This window comes from Pristiophorus japonicus, chromosome 15, assembly GCF_044704955.1.
Source record: "Pristiophorus japonicus isolate sPriJap1 chromosome 15, sPriJap1.hap1, whole genome shotgun sequence".
Lineage (NCBI taxonomy): Eukaryota > Metazoa > Chordata > Chondrichthyes > Pristiophoridae > Pristiophorus > Pristiophorus japonicus.
In genome coordinates this window covers 59847469-59866816 of record NC_091991.1, presented here as the reverse complement: position 1 = coordinate 59866816, position 19348 = coordinate 59847469, and the positions used below count along the sequence as shown (strand labels likewise).

At 44.8% G+C, this 19348-nt stretch overlaps 1 protein-coding gene across 1 annotated transcript in view; it reads right to left on the bottom strand.

Annotated features, from left to right (window-relative positions):
* The window catches only part of LOC139281546 (voltage-dependent calcium channel subunit alpha-2/delta-4-like), a 745953-nt gene that overhangs the window by 371406 nt on the left and 355199 nt on the right, over positions 1 to 19348 (bottom strand). Inside the window, exons 30-32 of the mRNA XM_070901711.1 lie at positions 19128 to 19223; positions 14669 to 14796; positions 4040 to 4120 (exon numbers count right to left, since the gene is read on the bottom strand). Coding sequence (XP_070757812.1) covers positions 4040 to 4120; positions 14669 to 14796; positions 19128 to 19223 — 305 coding nt within the window. The remainder of the gene's footprint in view (positions 1 to 4039; positions 4121 to 14668; positions 14797 to 19127; positions 19224 to 19348) is intronic.

The following is a 19348-nucleotide window of genomic DNA, read 5'->3' as shown; positions in this document are numbered from 1 at the left end:
AACTTATCATTTTGGCGGCGGCTTCCAGCAGTCCCTTTAAGGACCGCTGGTTAGGCTGCATGTAAACCAGATAACCCAAACACAGCCAAACCAATTTCCAGTTTGGGCCTTAAAACTGGTGTTAGGGCCCATATTAAAATATTCAAGCAGCCCAACATGTTTTGGGCAACCATCAGGGATGCATCTACAGCACCAGAACCAATATGGCGATGGACATGTTTGACGCTATTCGAGCACAGGAGGTTGGCTGCCTAAATTGGACCTCTTTGCACCTGTTTTTGCCCAGAAAATAGGTGCAACGCGGTCTAATTTTGCCTCCTGATTTTTTTTGTCATCCATTCAGAAAGAAATGCAGGCAAACATCCCTTTAAATGTGCAAACAAATGCACATAAAATCTGTATAATTGACTGAAAATTTTAGTCCTTTCTGAAGATTAAAAAAAATCAGAACTGAATTAAATGTCATATTTCTTCCTCGTCATACAGGATGATAACAATGATGATGAGGAAGAGTAATATAAAAACTGGGACACCTTCCCCATGACGTTGCTTCTTTCAGCTGGGTGGAATTAAAGGTAATGAAAATGTGCCACTGAGTACTTCACAGAGCAGGAGGGAACCGGAGGAGTGGACAGTGAATTGAGATATGCCATCTTCACAGCAGAGGCTGAGGAAAAGGCTGCCAATGACATCACAGTCATGGGACCCAAAACTCACGGGTACTCCTTGAGAAGAAGGATATTTGAGGAACATCATTCCTACATTCTAGCTCCGAGGTCAGTTTTCAAGAATGAGGTGTGACCCTCGAGTCTACAGCTGTTCTTTCTGGCAACATCACAGAAGTCTTCTCTTCCTTGCAGTCACCAACAGAACAAGTGGCAGGTTCTTTGCAATCTGCAGCAGATCCTCAGTTAAGAAGTGGCCATGAACCAGTTGGTGCCTCCATCTCCACAGAAGCACAGACTGCAGTTCTGGAGGACATAAAGAACAGATTGGAGCATAGCGTGAATCATGGCTTCCAGACCATGGCGATTGCTTTCAGAACTGATAGCTACTGTTAGAACAGCCATTCCGCTGATTATTGGGGTCACATATTCAGGCCCAGTGAAAATGGTGACAGCTGGAGTCCATCTGCCTCATCCTGTTGACTCCCAGGATAGCAGTACATGCCAGGCCATCCCCTCAGACCAACATGCCAGTGTAAGGTGATATCCAGGAGTACCCTCTATAGATGCAGCCAGCAGCAGCTGCATGTCAGCAGTCAGCTGCCATGAGACAAAGGCCACCTCAGTCCCAAGACCCTTTTATATAGTATTACTACTAGGGGGATCACTTACTACTAGGGGGATCAAGGGGTATGGCGAGAAAACAGGAATGGGGTACTGAAGTTGCATGTTCAGCCATGAACTCATTGAATGGCGGTGCAGGCTCGAAGGGCTGAATGGCCTACTCCTGCACCTATTTTCTATGTTTCTATGTTTCTATGATGAACCAACCACCTCTCACAATTCAGGCCCTCAGGTGGCACTAAGAAGGGGCACTGGAGTAAGTGTTAAGCACTTATAGGTACCCAGGGGAAGCAGTGTGTTAGGAAAGAGTAGGGTTTACGCTTTGCAATTATTGTATTAAAATGGGCTGTGCACTGACATGGTGCTTAATTATTCATGGAAGTGCTGACTTATTCACTTAGGTTATGATTACTGGTATGGTAATGTTCAGACAAAGAGGGCTGATGTGTCATGTGGTATGTTGTGTTGTGGATTGAGAGAATGTCTCTTTATTAGTAAGGTGGGGGTGGGGAGAAGGAGGTAAAGCTGTGGTGTCAAACAGAGACAGTTAACCAGAGGAGAAGACTGATCTGTCCTCTGATGCTTCATGCAAGAGCCAGGATCAACCAGACAGGTCAAAGTGCAGCCCTGCTCGAATGACAAAGTTATAAAGAGCAGAGCAGGCATTTACTATACTGGACATCCGATTTGGAGCATACTGCAGATCCCTTCCCAACTAGTCCAGGCAGAAAAAGTGTCCTTTTAACTCTCCAATGGTCCTTTTGATTACCAGCCTGGAAGCTGCATGTGTTTCATTGTAGCTGGTGTTTAGCGCACTCTGATTTGGATCATTGTCCATGAGAGCAAGGGTGTGTTTAAAAGAAGTAATCTGTGCATCTAATTCTCTTCCATGAAGAGGTTAAGGAGGGCCAAATGATGAGAAATGAAGCAATCTTGGCAACTTCCTGCGTTTTGGATTTTGAATGGAGGATCTCCCGATGACAGCTTGTGACCTTCCCAGACAACCACCGCCAACACCTGTTCATTCAGATGTCAGGATACAGACCAAGCTACCTTCATACCTGAAGTGCTGACAGAGTCCATTGATCCCAAGATTCAGAAGTCCTGATATAGGGTCCAAATTTGGGCAGGCGTTGCTCCGTTTTTTTTGGAGCAACTTGATTTTTTTGGAGTATCTTAAAAATCGCAATTCTGCACATTTAATTTGCGCCAATATAAGTGAGTTAGTTAGGATTTTTTTTTAGTTTCGTTTTTTTTTTCAAAAGGGGGCTTTACCAGCTACATATGCCTGTTTTGGCCATTTAAGCTAGTTTGGACAGCTAATAGTTGCTCCAAACTAACTTAGGCCAGTGTATGTGGCCACTTGTGGCCCACACAGAAAACCTTTGCGGAGAGTTAAGAAATCAGTGCAGGTAAGTACCAAGCACTAAACAAAGCACAAAAATAAGCATTCAATAACAAATAAAAAATACAAGGAAGCTGAGAGGACCTGCACCTAGCACCAAGACTTACAAAGCACTAAACAAAGCACAAAAAGTAATAAGCAATTAATTAACAAATAAGAAATAGAAAGAACCATGCACCTAAAGCACCAAGACCAAAGTAATAATCAATCAATCAATAACAAATAAAAAATAGAAGTCCTACCTTTAAGTGAAGGGAAGGAAGCGGGCCGCCAATGAGGGAGCCCATTCAGCCAGGGCGTGCTTCGGGCCCCTCCCACACAGCCTGCAGAGCACACTCACAGATTCTGAGGCGAGGAGCTACTGCGCATGCACGCACACTTTAGCGCGCCTGTGCAGAGGCCCCGGCACTGTTTTCAGCGCCGGGATCTGGTTCCGCCCCCGAACCCAGTTGCCACACTACGCCACCATCAAGGAGAGGCTGGGGAGTGGCCAAACTCGGCCTGAAGATTTTTGCCGCCCTTGGAATTCTACAAAAGCGGTGCACCACTGGTGAGTGCACCAGAAATCTGTACTGGCCAAATTTGGGCCCATAAGAATCACATCTGTACCAAGAAACGCATGATACCACAGTGTAGCCGATCACCAACGGCTTTCCCTGATCTTCAGGAAACACCTCGCGGAGCACCAGGACATATAAGGGTTCAAAATAACAATAACAGGATTCTGCAACCTGCCTTTCAGCAGTTTCAGGCAGGGAAATCTTTTTCCAAGCTTTGGTGTTCAGTATACAATCAAAAACCAGACCACCTAGAGTCCACTCAGAGAAATCAGCTCGATGGCAACTCTATTAAAAAAAAATCACTGACTGGTCAACTTTCCACTTACATAATTATCACACCAGTCTGGGTAAATCAGCAACCTCACTTCTAAAATGTATAGTAAATGCACACAACTGACTAGTTCATTACTTTCACAAGTCCATGCTTTTTCAGTTGAATCCAGATGGGATCACGAAAGCTGAAAAAACACTGCAAGGTTCAAGTGTGCAGAGAAACAACCAGTGTTCGGTTAGAGCAATGTACAAAGTCTTATTAATTCACTCACGTAAATTGGTTTAGATTAAACATAAAAGACTGTAACTAGTACCAAGAAGTCCTGTTTTCTTAGTTATTGTATTGACTCTGCTGATTTCTCTATAGAATACCAATCTATACATTATTGTGAGAGATGAGTCTGGGCAAAAGTAGCCTCACAGAAAGACGTTATTGATCACCAGAGCAAAACTGAGATGGTTTCACACTGCAGAGTCAAATGTAATTCCAGCTCCAATCCAAGACTTCCTACCTGCTGCAATGGCCGTCTTTTTGCTCACAGTAACGGTCACTGCTGTACTCGCGGTCACCATTTTACTTTTGCTCTTCTTTCCTGAAAGAAATCATATTATAAAACAAAACCAGTCGCCAAAAATAATTTTTAAATAATACATAGAGTTACACAGAAACAGGCCATTTGACCCAACTAGTCTGTGCTGGTGTTTATACAAGTCTCCTCCCATTCCATCCACCTCATCACAGCTTTTCAGCATATCTTTCTATTCCCTTTTCTCTCGTGCACTCGTCTAGTGTCCTTTTGAAAGTAACTAAGCTATTTGCCTCAACCACTTCCTGTGGTAGCAAGTTCCACATTCTAACCACTCTCTGAGTAAAGAAATTAATCCTATTGGATTTATTAGTAACTATCTTATATTTATAGCCTCTAGCTTTGGATTCTTCCACAGGTAGAAATATTCTCTTCACATCTACCCTGTTCATCCCACTCATAATTTTAAAGACCCCTATCAGATCAGCTCTAAATATTCTCTTTTCTAAAGAAAAAAGCTCCAACCTAGTAAATCTTTCCCGATAGCTGTAATCTCTCAGTTCTGGTAACATCCTTGTAAATCTTTTTTTGCACTTTCTCAGTGCTTCTATGTCCTTTTTATAGTATGGAGACCAGAATGTGTACAGTACTCACTAGTTTGGCCTGACCAAGGTTAATATAACTTCACTACTTTTGAATTCTATGGACTAGATTTTCCACTTTTTTTGCATGTTGAACGCCCACTTTACCGCTGAAATTATATATAACGCCCATATATATCGCCCACTTAGCCACAAAATGGAAACTGATGGGCATTTTTCGGAAACTTATCACTGAGTGTTACTTTCCCTATGTGCTGAACGCCAGGAAAAAAATAATACCGCCCGCCCACTTTTTTGGGCGGAATCATCAGAATGGGTGAAATCAACACCCATAATATCGCCCAGCGTTACTTTCCGCACAGAATTAATGCTGAGATTCAATAATACCGCCCGCCCACTTTTTTTTGTCGTAAAGACCACATTTGGCGAAACTAACGCCCAGGAGATCACGCACTGTCACTTTCACCATCTCGCACACATATCGCCCACAATATCGCTCGCCCAAAATACCGCCCAGAAAAAGTGGAACTGTTCTGAACTAACGCCAGCGGTGTGGCTGCCATTTTTAAAATTGCAGGTTGCTTCATTCAAAAGGCTGCTTCAACTTCGGGGGAGTTTGCATTGAGACTGGAGTTCTTCTCAGGTGAAGTGACCATCTCAAAAGACATATTTTCAGATTCTGGACTATTGGGGGTTTACTCCAAGTATATTTTAGTGAGGAAATCATTGCTTCTGATCAATCACTATTATACTTTCATTGCAATGGGGCCAGCCATTTCTCAGCCTGCATCGATTAATGTGCAGATTCTGCAGAGTGCAGATGGCTCAATGTGTAATGCACATCATTATGTCCCCAATTTAAGACATGCAAGAATGAGGAGGAGGGCCAGACCATACACACCCCACATGTACAAGGAAAAGAGGTCTGACTTCGACATCTCCGACCACACCTGCCTTCGGAGACTGCGCTTCCACAAGGTGGTGATCAATGAAATATGTAAGCTCATCAGGCCACATATGCAGCCTGCCATCAGGACATCAGCGTTGGTCAAGGTCAAGGTCACCGCGGCACTGTCTTTCTACGCGTCCGGTTCCTTTTGGGCATCCGCGGTCGAGATTTGCCACTCTGTCTTACCATGTAACCCATCGCTGCATTCGACAGGTCACGCAGGCCCTGTATGCAAGAAGGATGGACTTTATCAGCTTCCCCATGACCACGGAGGCTCAGACTGACAGGGCTGGAGCATTCTACCGCGTTGCTAAGTTCCCCAGGATGTAGGGAGCTATACAGTGCACTCACATCGCCATGCGGCCACTTTCTCACAACCCGGAGCGTTTTCATAACACAAAAGGATTTCACTCCCTGAAGGTCCAACTAGTTGTTGACCACAACCAGATCATACTGGCAGTGAATGCCAAATGACCGGGCACCTTTGATGAGGTTCACATCCTGCGTGAGAGCGCTGTCTCTAACATCTTTAAGAGTCAGCCACAAGGACAATGCTGGATGCTTGGTGATAACCGATATGGCCTAGCCACCTGGCTGATGATCCCCCTGCGTGACACCCACACCGAGGCTGAGAAGCGATACAATGAGAGCCACAGAGACACATGCAATGTGGTCCAGAAAACAATAACTGTGCTTAAGCAGCGCTTCAGATGTCTGGACCACTCAGGAGGGAAGCTACAATACAACCCTGAGCAAGTAGGTAAATTTATGGTCGTGTGCTCGATGCTGCACAAGGTGGCTATCAGGAGGGGCCAAGAATTGCCAGAACGGACTGATGCTCCACCTCAGGAGAGAGAGGAAGAGGACGATGAGGGGCTGAATGCTGACCTAGGGCCATACAATCAGGCTGGCTATGCAACTATGCCAATGACCCCCTCCAGACCGCAGGAAAGGGCCCGTGGTGGCTATATAGCTGCAAGACTCTTATGTCAGGAGCTGATATCTGAACGATTTGCCTGAAAGAACGTTGATGTGAGTGACAATGCTGACACACTGCTGTGTGTGTGCAGCTCAGACATCAATAATGCCTATCATCTTGGTGCCAGTTAAAGTTTACGTTGATTGAAGCTCAGTTTTATTTTACCCTTTCATGTTAAGGAATCGCAAGTGTGTAACGGTCCAGCTATCTGAGACAATGCACAACAAAGTTATGTTTAATAAAAAAATGTTGATACCAACATTGGTCTGAAATCATAAGTATCACAGGCAATAACACCCAACCCCTGCCCACACCCTACTTTTTCCACCACTGACATCAATCAAATGTTCAACATGTCCAGCAACACAGATTACAAAGGCAAAGCAGGTGGGTGGTCCCAGGCCCCCATACATTACAACAAATTGCATACACCCAGATGGAGATATAACACAGCCATCACCTGCGGACATGCACCTCACTTTCCTTCCCCCCTCTCTTTCTTCTCCCCACCTCTATCCCTTCCCATCCTCGCTCCACGGCGCCTGGCCGAGGAACTCCTCAGGCGGTGCCTCATTGGGGGGATGGAGGCAGATGCACGGGTACGGAAGCGGGGGGTGCCGAGGGGGCAACATTCTCTGATGCAGAAGCAGGATCTTGGTCCTTGTTCTCATCTGTTGTTCGCAATGGTGGTGCGGAACCTAGGGGTGGAGTACCGCACTCAGGGACCACTGGGAGGCCTGTGCCAGCAGTGTTCCTGGCTATCGCATCCAGGGCCTTCGCCATCCACGGAATGTACTCAGTCATGGTGGCCAGCTGTCGGGATATGCCCCCCAATGCTTCGATGAACTGGTCACCAATGTCAACAGTCCTCCTGGACAACTGTACCATCTCTCTGCCCTCACGTGGCGCTCGTGGAACAGACCTGCCGTGTCCACGAGGCCTCTGCGGGGTTGGCGCCGTCCTGGGGACAAATAGCGTGCCCTGTGGCGAGGTGCTTGGGGCCAGTACATCCAGAGTGGAGGCGGGAATGACCGGAGAACCACTAGATGGCCTTGGGGTGGAATGGCTCCTGGAGCATGGCAATGCAGGTTCCTTGAAGTCCGCGCTCTCATCCGTGGAGAACAGACTCAGCAGATTGACGGGCGAGAATCGGAGCTCCTCAGCAGCAGATGTAGGATCGTCCCGAGAGTCGGGTCCCGTGCCCTCACCTTCTGGCCTCTGTGGTCTTGCCTAGGGCCGCGCTGCTGGCTGAGCTGCAAAACACAAATTAGGTTGTTAGAGGAGAAGGCGGTGCTAGGGTCACAAGTTGAGTCCAGCACTACCTACATCACGACAAAAGCACCACCGCTCTCAAAATCATTACAGACATCACATTTCATGACCATCAACACATTTCCATTGCAATGATTTTCATTAGGTCAGCATTATTTCTATGACAATTTTAGAAATCATCTATCATATATGATTGTTCGGATATGAGTGGGTGTGGCATCTATTGACTTTACATTACGCAATGGTGTAAGCTTTTCTCACGTGGCATCACTTCAGGGTCTGCAGATGCTTCCGTGGCTGTTCGGGTGTGCTTCCCCACGAGTGCGAGCACCCGCTCCTCCATCTCAGTGATGTCACTGGGGACTGGTGGCACCCCCACCCGTTCGCCTCTGCATGCACTTCATCGTCGATAGCTTCTTCTGTAAAAGGTGACAGGACGACATGGCATGAGATCATTGCGTGATATCATTGCTAGGTACTGTCACAGAGACTGATACAACACATAACCGACAGATGTAATCATGGTTTTTATGAAAATTATCATTCTTTACCTAAAGACGTACACCATAGCCGCTTTGAGTAAAACATTCCCGGTAAAAGTGCAAGACCTCACGTCTGCCGATAGTCACTCATGACTGTTATATAAATACATAAGTACATGTAAATCAATGTAATACTTACTCTTGCTGATCCCACAAGGTCGTTCCATCATTTGCGCCATTGGTTGCCCTCACGAACCTCGTTGGTCGCTGACGAGACCACCTCTGCTATCTCGGTCCATATCTTCTGGTAGGCCTTTGGGGTGGGCTTCCCACGCCCTCCCTGTGTTAAATCACCCCAGCGTAACTCGATCTCCTGCAGGAGGGAGGCATTTGCCTCGTCCGAGAACCTCCTGGCTCTTTTGCGCCCTCCAATGTGCTCCTCTCCCACCTCACTGCTCTCTCCAGCGTCAGTCTCCACAGCGTGCTGGGATGCCTCCTCCTCTCCCTCCATTATAGGCCAAATTCGGGTAAATATGTGGCTGGTAACAGCTAATTTTTCTTTCCCTACTTGCTGTGAAGCTCTAAAGTCTTCCTCCTTCCTCCCAAAGCAGCCACACCACACCCAGACACGCCTTCAGTCCCTCTGAGCTCCCTCTCTCTCTGCTTCCTCTTCTGCGCATGTCATGATGACCCTTGACCTCCTGAATCACGGTAATCAAGCGTTGCCATGCCGTTGCTAAGGACGGCGACACTTTACGGCAGATCAGTGAGATTTAACGCTACCATCCATTTCATATCGCTCGCGGTAACGCCCATTTTCAAAAATGGAGACTAGGTGCTTTGAGAATGGGCGAGAAGCCGGCGATCTGAAAACCCTTTTTTATTGCCCACGCCGGAAATAACGCCCATTTTTGGCGATAAGCACAAAAGTGGAAAATGTAGCCCGATATTCCTAGAAATAAATCCCAGTGCTTTGTTAGCATTTTTAATTGTTTTGCTAATCTGTAATGCTGTTTTAATGATTTGTTCACCTGTATCCCTAGATCCCTTTGCTATTCTAACTATGTTAAAATTAATTTGCCACTTAACTACCCAGTCTGCAAGTTTTCTAATATCTTTTTGTATTATGTTGCATTCTTCCTCAGTGTTAGCTGTACCCCCAGTTTAGTATTAACCTCAAATTTAATATTGAGTTACTTTTCCCAAGTTCAAATTATTAATGTAAATTATGTGTAACAACAGTCCCAGCACCAATACTTGTGGAATATCACTCTCTGCTTTCTATTTTTAGCCAATTCGCTATTTGTCCCTTGACTTCACATGCCCTAACCTTTGACATGAGCTTACTGTGTGATGCCTTATTAAAGGTCTTTTGAAGATCCAAGTATATGACATCTATCCATTATCCTTGTCTACTCTTTCCATTACCGTTCCAAAGAATTCCATCAGGTTTGTTAAGCATGACATAGCCTTTTGGAATCCATGCTGACTTTTATAAATTACATTTTCTGTCTCTAGATGCTCTTCTATCACTTATTTTAGGAGAGATTCCAGTATCTTTCCTATCACTGATTTTAAGCTGACTGGCCTATAGTTCCCGGGTTTTGTTCTATATCCCTTTTTGGATATAAGAATGATATTAGCTATCTGCCACTCCCCTGGCACCATCTCCTTTTCTATGGATATATATACTCTGTAAACCTCCTCCAGCCCTTCAACCCTCCGAGATATTTGCGCTCCTCCAATTCTTGTCTCTTGTGTATCCCCGATTTTAATTGCTTCACCATTGGCATCCGAGCCTTCAGCTGCCAAGGCCTGAAGCCCTGAAATTCCCTTCCGAAACCTCTTTGCCTCTCTACCTTTCTTTCATCCTTTAAGGCACTCCTTAAAACCAAGCTTTTTCTCAACTGCTCTTATATATCCTTGGGCCCAAGTTTCGGGCTGCGCCGACCTGGACACCTGTTTTTCGCACCACAAAGTGCGCCTAAAAAAAACGTAGATTCTCCGGCTCCCTGCAGGTCGTTTGCAGCTCGGCGCGGCGCAGCACGAGCTGTGGGGGGCGGAGCTAGGTCCCTGCGCTGAAAACAGGGCCGCGACCTCTGCACATGTGCGCTACAGTGGGCGCGCATGTGCAGTAGCTCCACGCGCCCAAAACTGTGTGGGAGGGGCCCGAAGCACACAGCCCCTAGCCCTGGCCGAATGGCCTCACTGGGGCTGCGTGCATAAGGCTGCCTCCCACGCCCAGCTCCTGCTTCCTCCCGACCCGCCTCGACTCCCGCTTCCCCCCCCCCCGCCCCCGACCGGACCCGACCCGCGCTCCCCCCCCCCCCACCCGACCTGACCTCCCTCTCCCTCCCTCCCTCCACCCCCCCCGACCCGACCTCCCTCTGCCACCCACCCCCCAACCCGAACCGACCCGGCCCGCGCTCCCTCCCTCCCTCCTACCCGAACCAACCCGACCTCCCTCCTCCCCCACCCCGACCCGTACTCCCAACCGCCCCCCCACCACCGCCCCCCCGGACCGGACCCGACCCGACCTCCGCACTCCCCCCCGACCCGACTCGCGCTCCCGACCCCGACCCGCGCTCCCGGACCGACCCAACGCCACCTACCTGTAAATCTGGTGCTGGGGACGGGCCCTGTCTGAAGTCTTGGGCCCGGCTGGGCCGGGCCCGGCCCGTTCAGCCTCCCTCCCCTTTCTCCTTCCCCCCCACTCTCCTTTCCCCCCCTTTCCCCCCCTTCTCCTTCCCCCCTTCTCCTTTCCCCCCCTTTTCCCCTTCTCCCCCCTCCCCCTTCTCCTTCCCTCCCTCCCCCTCTGTCTCTCTCCCTTCCCTCCCCCTGCCCCCCCTCTCTCTCCCGCTACCCTCGCTGTCAGAAACATAGACACTGACAGACAGAGAGTGAGCGACACACACAGACAGACAGACAGAGAGATAGAGACACTGACAGAGACACACTGAGGGGGGTGGGGGGGGGGGGGCATCCCAGCAGGCTGTTGGAGGGTTCCCGGTGCTGCAGTCGGTAAGCAGAAAATGTTTTATTTATTGATTTAAAAAAAAAATTATTTCTTATTAAGTTTTTTTGATTGATTTATTGGTTGATTTATTGATGTTTTTATCATTTATTATTGATGATGGCTCTTTATTTGTAAAACTGAAGTGTTTAATGTTAGTAAACTTCCCTTTAAACACCCCCCCCCCCGCCCCCATTCCCTACGCCTGATTTGTAACCTACGCCTGATTTTCTAAAGTGTAGACAAGGTTTTTTCGAGCGTACAAAAATCTTCACTTACTCCATTCTAAGTTAGTTTGGAGTAAGTTTTCACTGCCGAAACTTTGAAAACAGGCGTAAGTGGCTGGACACGCCCCCTTTTGAAAAAAAAATTCTGTTCCAAAGTGAAACTGTTCGAACTGACTAGAACTGGAGCAAACTAAATGCCGAGAATTAGAATTTCTAAGATACTCCATTGTACACCAGTTGCTCCAAAAAATCAGGAGCAACTGAGGCCGAAACTTGGGCCCCTTATGTGGATCGGTGTCAAATTTTGTTTGATAACGCTCCTGTGGGATGTTTTATTACACTGTTGTTGTTTCTATTTCCTCCCTAGTTTCTTTGAGATGCATACCATCCAGACCTTGGGTTTTATCCTCTATTAGTTTTGCTAGTTTGTCAAATATTTTCTCCCTTTCTATCCCAACAGTATTAATGGCCCAAATATTGCAGTCGGAGGCTTACTGCGGGCGGATGCCTCCGACCTAAACTTTTTTGAACGAAGGCGCCTGGTGGTCCTGGAGGAACGTATACTTGCGGTCCGAGGCCTCATTTCACAGTGCAGCATATGGGTTCACACATCCCAGGAACGTAAGCGCAACCTGGGATCACATGTGCCTGGACCACCAATGAACATGGAATATTCCCATTGATAATAAAGGGAGCTCTGTTTGTACGAGTGTCCATTACTATCAATGAGAATACCCCCAAACACAGAAACACAACACAATAAATTTTTTAAAAACCTCACATATTTAAAATTAATTGAAGTTGAATCTAATTAAATGTTTTAGACAACAAAAAAAAAGATTTTTTTAAATTATGTTTTAATAGGGGTAAAGATAAACTTAGCTTAATGGATAGGGTTTTTAAATATAAAAATTGATAACATTTAATGTTTCTATCTTTTAAAACTTTTATGCTGGTAAAAGCAGGCTATACGCTTGCTTTTACCAGGCGTAAGAGTTTGAAGAACAGTCGCTGAGCAGGAGATGGCCAAATAACTCATGTCAGTTTCTGTGTCATTATGTTGTTCATCCTTTAGTGATCCTATAAAAAAAAGAGACTTGCATTTATATATCACCTTTCACGACCACCAGATGTCTCAAAGCACTTTACAGCCAATGAAGTACTTTTGGAGTGTAGTCACTGTTGTAATGTGGGATTATTTATGTAGCTACAGAACACTTTATTATTTATTTTTATATTCCTTGATAATTTGATTTCATAATTTCTTTTTGCTTTCCTGAATTTTTTTAACTGCTCTCCTACGTTCTTCAAATTCCCTTTTTTCCTCCTCTCCTTTAGTATCTAAGTACATCATGTATGTCTTTTTCTTTAGCTTCAATTTTCCTTTTAAGTCTTTATTCATCCATGGTGCCCCATAATTAGCTTGCTTGCTTTTGGCTTTTAGCAAATACATTTCTCTGAATTCTATTGATTACCCGTTTAAAGATTTCTCACTGTTTTTCAAGATTTTCTTCCAGTTTATCTTCCTCATAATTTACTCTTTTTCAATCTATTACCTCAATCTTTGTCCTACTTATGTCACTTTTGATCCTAATCTTGAACCTTACTATGTTGAGATTACTGCTGCGAAATGCTCTCCTTCTCTACTTCTCCTCCTATTCTGGTTCATTACCCATTACAAGATCCAGCAGTGATTCTTTTCTTGGACTTCTTGCGAACTGAGAGAGAAAGGAGTCATGTGTGCACTGTAAAAACTCAATTATTTTTTCTCCTTTCCCTACTTTTTCCTGTCAGTTTATTTAGGGGTATTTGAAATCTCCCATGATTATTATTCCATGCCTATTACTCACCTCGTAGATATGCCAACATATTTCTTCCGCCAATTCCCTTCCACTATTTGGTGGTCTACTGTATACCCCTATTAGGGTGATGAATCACTTCTTATCTTTTAACTGAATCCATATGGATTCTGTATCTACCTTACTGCTGGTAACATTTTTATTTCTACTGCCATTATGTTATCTTTAACCTGTACAGTTACTTCTACCTTTGTGAATATGTTATATCCTGCAATATTTAGTTGCCAATCCTGTTCTCGATGTAGCCATGTTTCAGTCGTTCCTACTATATCCGGATCCTCGCTGCAAATTATTGTCTCCAGTTCATCCATTTTGTTTTGAATACTGTGTACATTGCTGTACCAACAGTTTAAATTGTTTCTATTTATTATTCCTCTCGCTTTGTTTTAGTAGTTATTTTACCTTTATGCTTTATGACTTTATCCAATCTCTGGCCATTCGTGTTATCCTTATTCCTTCGGAAGAGTCCCTTACTCTTTTTTCCTGATTCTTTTATTTTTAAGTTTCTGCAATTTCTCGCGGTTCCCGCCCCCCATGTTATTAATTTAAAATCTCCTTTACAGCTCTGGTTATCCTCTCCGCTAAGACGTTGGTCCCAGCCCAGTTCAGGTGCAGTTCGTCCCAATGGTACAGCTCCTTCCTGTCCCAGTACTGGTGCCAGGGTCTCATGCAATGGAACCTTTCCACATGACTCCTTTAGCCAAGTATTGACTTTCCTAATCTGTTTGACCCTATGCCAATTTGCACGTGGCTCGGGTAATAATCGCAAGATATTAACAACATGCTTTTGCTTTACTGGGAGCTACAGCTTAAAAGGACAATGTTGCCGTGATTAAATAACACAGCTGTGGTTTTTATTAGGTTAAAGAGAGAAATGCAATGACGTGATTGGTCCGATGACCATGCTATATTACTGACCTTGTTTGTATTTAAATTCTTTTTAAAAAATTAGTTCATAAAAATATATGATTCCTGCTGCAGTTGTAACTAACTTGGACATCAATATAGCAGCATCACAACAGAGTTTTCAAAGTAGGCTGATCACAGGACAGAGCCACATACACAATAACACACACATACAAGTAAATGTACACACATACAGAGACTCACACAAATCAAGCAACATGCAGACATATAAGCAGATGCATATACAAACAAGCAACGAGACATAACTACATGCAAACACACACGGAGCAGTATTTGAATAAAAATACTTGAGAAGAACACTAACCCATGTCTTTCTCAAAGGCTATGTAGTAAACAAAACGTCCAGCTGGGTGCTCAGCAGCCCGTCGGTACCAGAGAGGGAAATGATCCATGGTGAAAATACTAAGTTTATCCTGATTCGTGAAGAACTTTCTGTAAAATAACAAAAATAGTCAGAGATTATCCAGCCACTATCCCTGATTTTAATTTGAGGTGTGAGTTCAGGGGCAGGGGCTCATTACCATGTTTCAAGACGTACTCCCGCCCAAACCTGGCAGGAATGACTAGTTGGCCGGTGGGCGAGAGTGGTATTTTGCTCAGCAGAAGACCGCCACCAGAGACAAGAGGGCATGGTCTCCAACATAAGGTAAAGAATGAGGGATATCAGGCCAAATGTTTGTCAATTATTGTAGATGATGCATTCATTATGAAACAGTCCATATTCTCCATATTTAGAGTGCCTGCATACAGGAGCCCTTGCAGGAGAGAACTGTATGATTATATACCCCAGAGGATTTATAGTACACAAACTCTGGGAATGCCTCTACTCACAAAGCCCATCTTTCAACAAAACAATCTGAAGGTGGGAGGAAATATGTCTGAGTTCTCTGATAGAGTAATGGGGTGGGGCATGTGTTTAAATGTTCTCGTGAAGGAAGCGGGTGGAAGGTTTGTGTGTAAATACCTTGCTTGTGAAATCCGGGAGAAGTGTCTACGTTCCCCAGTGGACAAACTGTGGGTTGAGAATGGGAGTTCCCAGATTAATTGGGGAGATATGTCTAGTTTCGTCTGCAGAGAAGTGGTGCACCAGGGAAAAGAGGGGAAAGATAGCCAAGTTTCCTGGCGGTCAATATCAGGGAAATGTTAAGTGTGAAATTTTTAATAAAAAAGTGAGAGAGGCAGAAAATCTATTTATACATTTAGAGCTGCAGTTATCTTTAAAAGGGAAATATCCAAGTATTGGATATTTAGCTGTCCAAGAATTAGCTGTCCAAGAGTAATGCAAGGAGTGTGTCCTATTAGCTGAGACCTCTGTATTGTGCGTTTGTGTATGTGTGTGTGTGTGTGTGTGTGAATGCGTATGCATGTATGTGCATGAGCATATGCGCAAGATGAGAGGAGAAAAGAGAATATATTCAAGTTTTCTGCGAGGCTAAGCAGAGAGAGGATGGGGAAAATGTGTCCAAATCAAATAATGGGACAAAGATCTGTCTTTCCTTGGTGGTCTCTGCACTCTTCTCACACACTGGCTCATTTTGGAATGTGAGACAGGATCTGGACCATTCAAATTTCTAGGTTTTCTGAAACAGATTCCTTGCTATACCACAGTCACAAGACATGTATGTTAATGCATATTTAATTTGAATCACAGAGCTTACTGGATTCTTCAGGACAAATTCAAAATCCTCCCAAATCATTGGTATTGTTTATGGATTTAATTTTTTTCTGAGTTTCTATAATTTTTCCTGCAGGTGGAGCCATTGGTATAATAAAAATCTGGAATGGGAGTTGAATTTCAGAATATTTCATATTGTAAGATACCGTAGTCATGTATACATAGGGTTGGGATTTGGTTAAATCTCATATGATTAAGGTTTTTGCTTTCTTTTTACTTATAAATGGCTTGTGGATTTGCACTGTAGCTAGAAATAATGAAATGGTTAGAGTTGTTCATTCTCAGGATTCCTTCGGGTTTGATGCATCAGGGTACTATTTAGCTAATTGTGCTGTTTAGCTTCTGCTGAGGTGCAGGGTGTGGGTTGCAGGATGTGTGATTTATGCCTGTTGACTTATTTTTGTCACGGGATTGTGAAACGAAATAGCCAAGGCAGTTTTGAGATAATGAAACAGGACAACGAGCTCAGGATGATTAGTTACATACCTAGATAATAAACAGATTGACCATTTGGAAGTTTGTTGGATGGAGCTTTCTCATTTCTGGGGGCTCTTGTTCACAAAATAACTCTTGTCATTCCATAATGAATCAGCAAGAACAGTGCATGCGACTAGAGACCTATAAAGATCTTGAGCTGGATTTTCGGTTGTCTAACGCCTCAGTTAGCGGCCAGAGGGGGCATTAATGGGAGCGTAAGAGGTTACTGACCGGGAGCGCAGCTTTTAGCACCCTGATCGAAAATTCATTAGAGGCTCACCGGGGCACAAACCAGTAGCACCTGGATGCTGACGATCAGTGCGATCCTGGTGTCAATCCTGGTGCAATGCCCACGCTTGCGCCCTGGTCGATAAATTAGGTGCAGCCGCCTCATTTGCCGACCACCAAGAACAACGTTTGGAAAAACAGTTGGTACAGGCTTGCAGTGTCGTAAACTGGTGGCTTCTTAAAGGGATGAGGAAGCTCTTCCCTCGGAGGTCACAGTTAGTGCAACGTTTAGACAGAGCACAGTGCGTGAGCCTCCGAGTTTGACAGACATAACAGTACAGCTTGAAAACAAGTGATTTTGAAAACTTTAATGGGTGCATTACTATGCCGCGCCTTTAAGACTCGGCTTTTGCCAGGATCTGAATTGGAGTTCGGCGCACGCGCAGTGGGTCCGCAAAATTTACCGACCAACCTTTCGTTATTGCTCCCCGCAGCTGTAATGTGCAATGGCTGATTTAGCGCCCCGTCAACTCCTCGATCGATTCTGACGAATTTCCGGGCGGCGGGCGCAAACTTTTTCAAGGCACTAAAATTACCGCTCTGCCTGGGTTACCGCCCCCAATGAGATGTGACCGAATTTCTACCCCTTGAGCTTAATTTTTTTTAGAGAGAGTCATGATCAAAAGGATTGACGAAGGTTACATCACTACCCAGAGGGAAATGGGGTAATATTGTTTATTTCTCTGCATGTCTAGTGGTTAAACACATTGCTTGTGTCAAAGACTTGGTTGAACACAATAAAAGGATTAAGTTGACGGCGATATTTGTTTGTCAGATTGGAACTGTCTTACAATATTCATAAATTCCTGTTTTTGGGATAACATATCATCCGTTTTAGGTTTCACAAGCAGTAAATAACGCCTAGATTTCACTGTAGAGCTTTTCCTATCCATTCTCTGGAAACTTGTTATTAATTGGGCTGTCCTCTTCATAGGATTAAAAAACTGTTTTACACTGAATGAAAAAATTCTGTTATAATATGACATTTCAGCAGAATCGCATGAATAAATCTAGTTGCATGTATTGTAGACATCCAGATACAGCACTGGACACTAGATTCAGAGCAACTCAGGGTTAAATCCTTGGGCCGGATTTTTGGCTTTCGGGGTTTTTTGGCGAAAACTGTAGCGATACGTGAAGCTTACTGTTTTTACTGCGCTACTGTTTTTAAAATGAACTTTCGGCCTTTACGTCTGCACCAGGGGTAAGGGAGGCGTTGTACATGCATTCGCGGCGCAAAACGCGAGTTTCAGCAACTTTAGTCTGGGGCCGGGAGCGCTGCGAGAGCGGCCTTGGAAGGGAGGAAAAAAATTCCCCAAAACATTTACAAGACCCTTAACTATCTAATCGCTGCAAAAAAATTAAAAAATAAGAACATTAACGTTGTACTTACCACTGCTGTCAGGGCTGCACCGACAGGTTTGACTTGTCGCTATTCTGGGCACGGCTTACAAGTCAGGAGGGTGCCAAAATTCGGACGCAAACGCAATCCGAGTTGTTGCACGTCGGCGCACCTCTCTCCGGCGGTACTTGGAAGCGCTGCCACAAACAGGTACCCGAGGATCCCGCCCAGGCTTTGTGACGAGGTTTTCGCCGCAGAGGGTCAAATTGCGGCGACAACCCAGTCGCAAACCTCGCGAAAATCCGGCCCCTTGACTTTTATCTCAACTCATCTGGTATGGATCACTGCTGGTCATGACTATGAAGAAATATTTGGCTTGGACTAGCTGTGGGAGAACATCAGAGTGGCTGGAAATGAACAGGAGGCAGTTAACATAAGAAATAAGAGCAGGAGTAAGCCATTTGGCCCCTCGAGCCTGTTCCGCCATTCACTGAGATCATGACTGATCTTTTAACATCATTTGCTCTTGCGCACTTGTGAAGTGTGAGACACCAGGTGATAACAGTACTCTATATCGCACAGGACCCACCGATCTGCGCGTATCTGCGCTGGTGCTGGATGCGCATGGGTCTGCTGACGCTGCATATTTCCTGTCTTTACAAATGGTAAGGAAAATATAAATATTATTTATATATAATTTTATTATTTTGCTACAAATAGTAAATACGAAAAAGTTTTCCACATAAAACTAACCCATTGACACCCGCAATGTAATCTCAAGTTGTCAGAATTACTAACAGTTGCTATGAATATTCCATTAATTGTTCTAATGCTCAATAGAACAGCTTGACAGATTAGTTACCATGTTCTTGCAAAATATATTTTGTTCAGTTTTCAGTAAATCATGATGTAATCTCTGCAATTTCTCTTATTTTTGCACAGAAGGAGGTGAGGATGTACATTTTAATGATTTGCACCTACTTGTTTGAGCGTTTCTCCTTTCCTACAAAGAGACTGCTTCGCATCAGACCCGCACGAGTGCCCAGGAAAGCCATTTCAATGCCATCCTCATTATTTCTGTATCAGGGTCAAAAAAAGTCTCACATGAAATCGACAAAAAAATGTGCTCATCTGTACATAACATCAGTATAAAGTCCTCACACAATACCACAAATCCACACGAGGACAAGGTCACTCCATGA